At 38.6% G+C, this 10,208-nt stretch overlaps 1 protein-coding gene across 1 annotated transcript; it reads right to left on the bottom strand.

The window, feature by feature from the left end:
* Nucleotides 1-4,339: 4,339 nt before the first annotated feature.
* LOC135720519 (large ribosomal subunit protein eL19) lies at nt 4,340-8,689 on the bottom strand. Its single transcript, XM_065242681.2, has 6 exons — nt 8,641-8,689; nt 7,855-7,961; nt 6,567-6,689; nt 6,333-6,453; nt 6,128-6,238; nt 4,340-4,517 (listed from the first exon to the last, which is right to left on the bottom strand). Exons 1-6 carry the CDS (start codon nt 8,643-8,645, stop codon nt 4,394-4,396), a joined length of 591 nt encoding a protein of 196 aa, XP_065098753.1. The 5' UTR covers nt 8,646-8,689; the 3' UTR covers nt 4,340-4,393.
* Between the last annotated feature and the right edge of the window lie 1,519 nt (nt 8,690-10,208).

Genomic DNA, 10,208 nt, shown 5'->3' with positions numbered 1-10,208 from the left:
TGTGGGTCATCCAAGGTTAAATCATGCCTGTGCTTCACCTGTGTCACCCTGTGGGTCAGATAAAATCATCCCTGTGCTTCACCTGTGTTATTCTATGAGTCGGGTTTAAATTATGCCTGTGCTTCAGCTGTGGGTCAGTGTTAAATTATGAATGTGCTTCACCTGTGTCATTCTGTGGATCAGTGTTAAATCATCCCTGTGCTTCACCTGTTTCATTCTGTGGATCAGTGTTAAATCATGCCTGTGCTTCACCTGTGTCATCCTGTTAGTCAGTGTTAAATCATGCCGGTGCTTCACCTGTGTCATTCTGTGGGCCAGTGTTAAATCATGCCTGTGCTTCACCTGTGTCATCCTGTTAGTCAGTGTTAAATCGTGCCTGTGCTTCACCTGTGTCATTCTGTGGGCCAGTGTTAAATCATGCCTGTGCTTCGCCTGTGTCATTATGTGGGTCAGTGTTAAATCATGCCTGTGCTTCACCTGTGTCATTCTGTGGAACAGGTTTTAATCATGAATGTGCATCACCTGTGTCATTCTGTGGGTCAGTGTTTAATCATGAATGTGTATCACCTGTGTCATTCTGTGGGTCAGTGTTAAATCATCCCTGTGCCTCACCTGTGTTATCCTGTGGGTCAGTGTTAAATCATGGCAGTGCTTCACCTGTGTAATTCTGTGGGTCAGTGTTTAATCATGCCTGTGCCTCACCTGTGTTATCCTGTGGGTCAGTGTTAAATCATGCCTGTGCTTCACCTGTGTCATCCTGTGGGTCAGATTAAATCATCCCTGTGCTTCACCTGTGTCATCCTGTGGGTCAGATTAAATCATCTTTGTGCTTCACTTGTGTCATCCTGTGGGTCAGTGTTAAATCATGCATGTGCTTCACCTGTGTCACCCTGTGGGTCAGATAAAATCATCCCTGTGCTTCACCTGTGTTATTCTATGAGTCGGGTTTAAATTATGCCTGTGCTTCAGCTGGGGGTCAGTGTTAAATTATGAATGTGCTTCACCTGTGTCATTCTGTGGATCAGTGTTAAATCATCCCTGTGCTTCACCTGTGTCATTCTGTGGATCAGTGTTAAATCATCCCTGTGCTTCACCTGTGTCATTCTGTGGATCAGTGTTAAATCATACCTGTGCTTCACCTGTGTCATCCTGTTAGTCAGTGTTAAATTATGCCGGTGCTTCACCTGTGTCATTCTGTGGGCCAGTGTTAAATCATGCCTGTGCTTCACCTGTGTCATCCTGTTAGTCAGTGTTAAATCATGCCTGTGCTTCACCTGTGTCATTCTGTGGGCCAGTGTTAAATCATGCCTGTGCTTCGCCTGTGTCATTATGTGGGTCAGTGTTAAATCATGCCTGTGCTTCACCTGTGTCATTCTGTGGGTCAGTGTTTAATCATGAATGTGTATCACCTGTGTCATTCTGTGGGTCAGTGTTAAATCATCCCTGTGCCTCACCTGTGTTATCCTGTGGGTCAGTGTTAAAGGACAAGTTCGGTATTTTAGACTTAAAGCCCTGTTTTCAGATTGTTTATGGTCAAATAGAATGGTTTTGACTGAAATTTCGACATTTTCGGCTGCCCTGAGAATTTTCGCGTGTTTGTGTTTCAGCTCAGACCTCTACAATGGGTCTATAGGTGCACTGGAACAATCCTTCCTAAAATGCATTAAACTTTCGTTTACAAAGACGTGAAACTCACCGAGTGGTCAGGGTTGTTTACTGGTATGCTCACACAAAAATCGCTGCAAAAGACGCATTCCAACAGGTTTTATCGTAGTTTTTACCAACTCCATTGACTGTATTAGACGTCCTGTGAGGTACGGTATTACTCCGCGCCGGGAACTTTGTTTCTATTCTTGCAATTGGCAAAGGCGGATTAGCGCCACCACCTGGGCTGGAGTGTTTATTATTCAAGCTCTAAGCGGAAGAATGTACGGGTGTGAGGCGTTTGGGGAAATAGGTCCACAAGTTAACAACGAATGCTAAAACAGCTGTTGGAATGCGTCTTTTGCAGCGATTTTTTTTGTGAGCATATCAGTGAACACCCCTGACCACTCGGTGAGTTTCACGTCTTTGTAAACGAAAGTTTAATGCATTTTAGGAAGGATTGTTCCAGTGCACCTATAAAGCCATTATAGAGGTCTGAGCTGAAACACAAACACGCGAAAATTCTCAGGGCAGCCGAAAATGTCGAAATTTCAGTCAAAACCATTCTATTTGACCATAAACAATCTGAAAACAGGGCTTTAAGTCTAAAATACCGAACTTGTCCTTTAAATCATGGCAGTGCTTCACCTGTGTAATTCTGTGGGTCAGTGTTTAATCATGCCTGTGCCTCACCTGTGTCATCCTGTGGGTCAGATTAAATCATCACTGTGCTTCACCTGTGTCATCCTGTGGGTCAGATTAAATCATCCTTGTGCTTCACTTGTGTCAACCTGTGGGTCAGTGTTAAATCATGCATGTGCTTCACCTTTGTGATTCTGTGGGTCAGGTTTAAATCATCTATGTGCTTCACCTGTGTCATCTCAGGTTTAACTCATGCCTGTGCTTCACCTGTGCTTCATAGGGTTAACTCATGCCTGTGCTTCACCTGTGTCATCCCGTGGGTCATCCCAGGTTTAACTCATGCCTGTGCTTCACCTGTGTCATTCTGTGGGTCATCCCAGGTTTAACTCGTGTCTGTGCTTTACCTGTGTCATTCTGTGGGTCATTGTTAAATCATGTCATGCTTATCTATCTGCTATACCCATTTGCTATCATTATTAAGCCAGACATCTTTAACATAAGTGACAATGTATTTGCACACATTTATTATAAAATAAGATTCATCTAAAATTATCTAATAAGTGAAGGAAGTGATTAGTTTATTTATGAATTCACAGAATTGATATGGAAATGTAATTTATTGTAACATTAATTAACTGATGTAATTGTAACGTGTTTAATGTATACACCCACTGATATTTTGAGATGTATTTCAGTCCAATCACAAATAACAATCGGTTTTATAAATAAAAAATGGATTAATGCTGGTCTTTGCTGGATTTTTCAGTAGGGTGTATGATTAATTCACTTTGTAACAGCATCCTATAATTCTTTATACCAGTGGACACAACACACTTCCTCCTCCGACAGCAAAAGGGCTCATATCAAAATGCAAAACAAGAACTTTTAACTATAATGGACAAGTACTTTGTTGCAGAAAGCTCAATTTGTTACTAAATTTTGGGACAAATTCACATGCATGTTGTCAGGGGTAGAAAGGGGAAAAAGACACAAGCTAGCTACATGTATATATGTGTTTGTGTGTGTGTGTGTATATATAATTATTTCTATTTTGAATCTTTTTATTCATTATTTATTGTCTCTGTAAGTCTTATTAATTTTAGCATTTACTATTACATTTTTTAAAATCAAAGTTGAAACTGTTAACATTAGTTAATGCACCACAAATTAACTGACATAACTGTACTGAAATAAACACGAACTTATTCATTGTTCATGTTAGATAATGAATTTACTACACAATGCATTTACTTTGCACAATTTGACTATATCTAACAATATGTTTACAAGCACATTTTTTTTTAATCCGACTCAATTTAATCCTGATTGCAGCCCAGCAAATACAGAACGTTGGCCTATCGTTTTTGGTAATTTTTTAGGGAACCAAATAATAACGTTCTGGGAACGTTCATTTAAGGTTTAATTTTGAAACCATAAATTAACGTCGCCATAACATTGCAGAGTGGTTATTTTTAAATAACCTAAAAATAACTTGTACAGAACGTTCTCTAATGGTTACTTTTTGGAACAATAAAATGATGAAATTATTCCTTTAGTATCCATGTCTGATATGCTCACACAACCTAAAATAAATTTAATATTTATTCTTTTTAAATAAATATCTGTGTTAAGTCTTCTTTAGGGTGTTGAAAGCCACTGGTTATGTATGTGATAAAATACAATGCTATTTAAATACAGTGTGTGATGTTTTAAAGTATCTGCCAATGACATCTTACTGAGCATGACATAAGGTTAAACCTGAGGCTTTGCTTCAGATCTGACACAAAACACAGTGGAGTCAAAGCCTCAAGTTTAACTTATGTGTCATGGTCAGTAAGGTGTCACTGGCAGATACCTTAACACATCACACATTAATCCATGGCAAAGTGGAGGATTTTTTACACCACCAACTTAGTGTTAAAATATTTAAGCCTATCTTCACAAATAGGGTAATCTATCAGCTCTGTCAACAGGTTCTTTAATCAATGGCTAAATGTAAGTCACTTTGATAGTAAATTTTTTTTTTTTAGCAAAAAAACAAAAACACAGGAAGTGAGATTTGTGGATTTTTATTACAACTGAAGCTAGGTCAACAAGAGGTGAACACTCATTTTTTTGTCTCCTCCTCCTTTGACAGGGTCTTGATGATCTCCTCCTTTTTGGCCTGCAGACGTTCTTCGCGGCGCTTACGGGCTTCCCTGGTCTTAGAACGACGAGCCTCAGCCTGGTCACTATAAAAAAAAAATGATAAAAAGTTTTAAAACACTGATCACTAGGGTTGTGCCAATAGACAATACTATCGTCTATCAACGATAGTCATATATAGCCAACATTGTTTTTGTTTATCAGACTGCCCCATTTAATAAGATTGTCCAGGGAAACCAACTGCTTCATAGGCTTTTAAAAAAAGTCTCGTAGCAGCCCTGTGCTACACACTGACTGGCTCATGCAGCAACGCACTAAGTCGAACACAGCCAGATTATGACAGACGAAATAACTAATCATCATTCCCTTTTAAATGCAAAATTGTGATGCGTGTTACACATTTAAGAGTCCGGCAAGCAGCAAAGTCTCATTCAAACAGTTCTGTGTTTAGCCCAGCGGTAACTCCAACTTACGACAACAAACTGAAACCGATTCCATGAGCCCGGCTTTTCCTCAGATACATGCAAAGCTTATAAATAAGATGCCATTTCCCACCGCACGCAACTGGCGACACTCAGGAGTGTGTGTGTGTGAGGATGACAAGACATAGGTTTGTTCGGTTTTGAGCAAATATATAACTTAAGCTGCGCATTTGCCATATTTTTGTATTGTTTTTACAAAGACAAAACAGAGGAACAGACATAAAATCTTTTTTGGTCTAGTAATACATTTTATCTTTACTCCGTAAGAGGCTGTTTCACTTTTTTAAAGTGAAAGTAACTTCATGCAATTTCTCCTAATATGTTTGCCTTATGTAGTATAATAAAAATGTAGTAAAGACGATTGTAACTCCTGTCAGTACTGCATTGGACCCAAATATAGTAAGGAGCGTCACTTTCCACCACACTATTAAAGGTATTCGGCCAGTCACAATGCACTGGATAGCTGGCCTATTGGAGCATATCGCGCTTTTCAGAACGATGAGCTTTGTACAAAATCAACACGTCAGAAAGGTGGGGCATGTACAGTATGTGGAAAATATTTTTTTGAACTATAAACCACTCAAACACATGCAATTGTGCTTATTAGGACTAACAAAAGCTTCATAAAACATGAGACCCTATCATAAACGAGTGTACCAGCGATCTCACAGGCTGACGATAGGACGATCTCAAAATGGGGCATATCACCCAACACTAACATGCTATGGGTAATGTGTTACAAGGGGTTTCCAAAGACATTAAGGGGCTGGACACACCAAAACTTTTAAACGCGGCTGAAAACGCCTTGAGGACGCCAAATGCCAGCTGTTTTTCAGCTGAGTGCCAGCTTTCTTCAGCTGAGCGCTTTGGTAGCTGTGATATTTCAGCTGCGAGCCGGTTGGTTGCTGTGGTAATGTCCCGCCCCTCTTCCACTGTGATTGGGCGGCCGTGTGAGAACTGACATTGACGAGCGTAGCTTTTCTCTTAAAGTTGAATCTATTTCAACTCTCGACGTTCAGCGCCGAGCGCGAAAAAACTGCCTAGCGCCGGTTTTCAGCGCGGAAAAAACCCGCTAGCTGCTGGCTTATTTGAAAAACGCCGAGCTTCCATTGGAAACAATTGAAAACATGCGCCGGCCGTGGGCGTAAAAGTTTTGTGTACACAACCCCTAAAGGAAGTCTTAAAATCCTCCATTATCTGCCAATTTTACTTACGAAAGGAGCTTCTTGCGAGCCTTATCAGCCTTCAGTTTGTGGATGTGCTCCATGAGGATACGCTTGTTTTTGAACACGTTTCCCTTAGCTCTTAGGTACAGACTGTGATACCTAAAAATGTAAACCAGAAGACAACACTTTCAACATAAATGTGTCAAAATATTACCCATTTATAAAATAAAAAGACAGTAAATGTGTGACTTACATGTGCCTGTCAATCTTCTTAGACTCCCTATAGCGACGCAGGAGACGACGCAGGATTCTCATGCGACGCATCCAGACAAGCTTCTCTGGCATACGGGCATTTGCTGTACCCTTCCTCTTACCTAAGAGCAAAAAAATTATATTATGCTATGGACACAATCTCTAGAATGCACTGTCAACAAATCATGAACTAGGACATTAGCTATTTCTAAGATTAAGGGGGGACAATACATACCAATGCCCATATGCCGACCCTTGCGGCGTGCCAACGTATTCTTGCGGCAGCGGGCACGAGAGTGAACGGTGACAGGCTTCTTGATGATCAGACCATCCTTCACCAGTTTACGAATTTGCTGGCCTACAAATTAAAGCAAAGTATATTGAATATTTGTACATTACCACAGGAATCAGCAAAACATGTAGACAAACTCCATTAATCATTATGCAGACGCTAAACAACAAAAACTTTCTACATTAAAGTTGTACACAGAATCAAACTTCTGATCTTATTTTTAGTAGTTCGCTCTTCCAGCTAAGCTTGAGAAATAAATGACTAACATTAAATGACAAAAGACATCCGTTTTTTAATATAATTATTTTCATTTTGATAAGTTAGATGATGATGAAGCTAAATTATGTCGTTCTTATTCACGTGTGCTAAGAAAATGTAGAATAGTTTTAAATGCTTAAATGTTCTTAATGCAAAAGTGTATACATAACCTAAAAAACATTAAAATACTTAAAAACATTAAAATTTTGATTTCATGAGAACTTTAAAGACTTAATGGGGCAGTTTCCCAGACAGGGATTAGACTATTCCTAGACTAAAATAAATGTAAGAGCTGTCCAAACTTAAACAACTTGCACTGACATATCTTAAAATACATCAGTGCCCTTTGGTTTGCCTCAAAATGCAAAGTAATGTTTTTAGTAAGGCATGTTTGTTAAAAGGTAGTTATATTTTCTAATTAAACTAAGGTCTAGTCCTGGCTTAAGCTAATCCCTGCCTGTCCGGGAAACCACCCCAATAAGTGTAACGAATTTACATTTTGACTTAACAAGCCAAGTTTCAACCATTTTTGATGAAAGGGGCAACCAGCCCAAAATTTTTCAATGATCAATCATTTTTCTCCAGTATGAAAGATGCAGTTCCTTATCCTGATGTCCTTCTAGTGGACATATGGAAACGTATTTTGTCTAATACTGTCATCAGGATAAATTAATCTAAATTAATTTACAGAAACATGATACACTGACATATCTTCTGAGTTATGAGTTATAAGTTATCATATATACTGTTCTTTTAAATAATCCAGTTGATGTACCGTTCCCCATTTGTTGATGTCTGTTTGGACCCGGATCATTTCTACTTCCAGCTATATTTCTAAATTTTATTTTCTGTGTGAACAATTCTTTTAAGGTCACAGTAAGAAGCAAACAAAATGAAGTGTATAAAACAATTTGACTCAAAATACAAAGACTGACAATGCTACATTAAAAGCTCATGAAAGTTATTGCCTTACGAGAATTTGCATTGGCGATCTCATTGGTTTCATTGGGGTCCAGCCAGACCTTCTTTTTGCCACAGCGCAAGACGCTTGACGCCAAGCGCTTCTGCAGCCTGAGCATGCTGAAAAGACAAAATGCATAACATTAATAAATGCAATACGTTTTTATAAATGCAAGTTTTTATAGCACTACTTGTATTCCATTTAGTTCTGCAAAGAACACATAAAATGCACGTGGCACACAAACCAAACATCATTCCAAAAAATAAAAAAGTTACAACATAATTTTCATAAATTATATTTCAACAAGTCGTCTATGAGACTGAGATGTAATACTAATACGGGTTCCTGAAAGACGATACATAAATAAGAGATTATTATACTACTATTATTAAATACTACATGTCAGTAAACTACTGTTAACATAACACGTCCATAAAAAACATGGTGGCACATTGGTAACGTTACTCAGACGGAAGTAGTTTATAAAATACCAAATAAATTAACCTATCTGGGCCAAACTTCAGCTATGTTAAATTAAGTATTTACTGTTGATACATCTCGGCATATGCGGTTAAATAGCTCGACTGCGAGACAACGTGGAGCGGGATGCGACTCGAGGCCTGCACATTTTACTCAAGTTTGACTTCAAAACTCATTAACACGGCAAGATAATACCAACTAAGGATAAATTCTGTAAGACAACATTCTTACATTCAACATTTTGTTAAAATATTGAAGAACAAGCTTATATTTTAAACAACTTTGTCATTTATTTTGGAGCACATCTCGCGCTCTTACCTCATTGCGGCGGATCGCTGAGAGAAAGGAGCGTGTGCGTTGAAAGCTGGAGTATACCATTATAAAGGATGGGTACATTTGGTAAATCATTTTCTTTCTTACTTTTTTAAACTACATTATTTTACATGGTAATAGGAACAAAATTATTTTTCTACGCTGTTTAAAAGTTGGTATACGTAAAACGACACTCTCTTGTTTCAACCAACTCGAGTGTTCGTTAAAGTGGAAAAATAGGCAATATGAGACCCCCGTTACAGTCAAAATGGTACTGTCCAAAAAAGTGCATTATGGTCTACAATCATGGCTACACTACGACGTAACCATGACGTAAATGTATATGGGTGTGTTCAACCAAAGACGCTGAATGCAGATCCAGTGTAATATTAAAGATGTTTTTTAGTAGCTGTTTAAATAAATTTCTGGGTGTGTATCCAGAAGACATGTATTTAATATCTTTTATTCAGTGCCTGAGATTTTACATTTTAATCCTGTTGCAGTTTGAGAGCATGAAACTGATTAAAGGTAGGGTAACAGATTTGATCCTGAAACATTTTTAGTTATGCTGGTTAAAAGTCTCCTCACATCCTGATAGCAATCACTGTGTTAAGTTGTTTAAATGTATTTGTAAAAATTTATGTCATCTGTGAAAGGCGTAGGACCAAAAAATGTTCAACAAATCATAGATTTCGGTCCGAACGGACGTTTCCTTTTATGTCCCTCATACGTAAGCGTAATTTGAATTCCCACCGCGCAGCGAGTCCACGCTGATACCATACGTCATCGGCGCGTTCACGTGCGCTCTGTCTGTAAACAGCGACAATGGCAAACTTTTCTGCTGAATTGACAACCTACACAGGAGCAACAAAACTAAATGCATCTTTTATAACAACAACAGCAAAAACTGCCTGGATCAGCAAGAGCAAAAATCCAAATTAACATCAGTAACTTTACTGCTTTACCACGAGATGCAAACAGCTACAGGAGGCAAAGGGTCTAAAAGGGTCGTTGCACTGTTTATTTTGGTAAGGTAGGTACGCGATATGTTTGTATTGAGATGGATTCAGATATTCTACTTTGATGAAACGTTGTGTTGCTTATGAAATTTGTGTTCGTTTTCCGGATTAGCATAACGATATTACTACGTCTACAAAACCGAACGTGTGCTTAAACTAATTCTGATGTAAACCAGTTGTTTATGTTGGTTATTTTGGAAGTGTTATTCACTTTGTACTGCAAAGTTCTCTCACTGGTGAATGAGACATGAGACGTGACCGTCTGATCTGTGCGTGTTCATGTGTTTGGAAAGAGGCGTGACTTTGGAGAGCGATTTGACTTGAGGGTGGGATCGGGATTTCATTGCTAGGCGGCTACGTTAGCATTTTTCAAAATGTGTTACCCTACCTTTAAGTCGGTTCTGAAATGTTTTTAGCATCTGAACTGGAGGACTGCTAAAAGGATGATTTTACAGGAGTTATTATATGTCTGATGTATTTTATGGATTTTGAATCATGGCACTTAAAATGGAAAAATAAGATGCTTAAAGCATTTCTTTCATACTTTATACTGTA

The sequence above is a fragment of the Paramisgurnus dabryanus genome, chromosome 1 (genome assembly GCF_030506205.2).
Source record: "Paramisgurnus dabryanus chromosome 1, PD_genome_1.1, whole genome shotgun sequence".
Taxonomy (NCBI): domain Eukaryota; kingdom Metazoa; phylum Chordata; class Actinopteri; order Cypriniformes; family Cobitidae; genus Paramisgurnus; species Paramisgurnus dabryanus.
This window is presented reverse-complemented; position numbering and strand designations above follow the sequence as displayed.

Bases quoted from the DNA above. Each gene is read 5' to 3' on its own strand.
- LOC135720519 (XM_065242681.2), bottom strand. The intron at 6,690-7,854 runs GTAAGGCAATAA...TTTAATTTGTAG, and splicing joins GATCGCCAATGCAAATTCTC to GCCAGCAAATTCGTAAACTG. The intron at 6,454-6,566 runs GTATGTATTGTC...TTTTGCTCTTAG, and splicing joins GGGTCGGCATATGGGCATTG to GTAAGAGGAAGGGTACAGCA.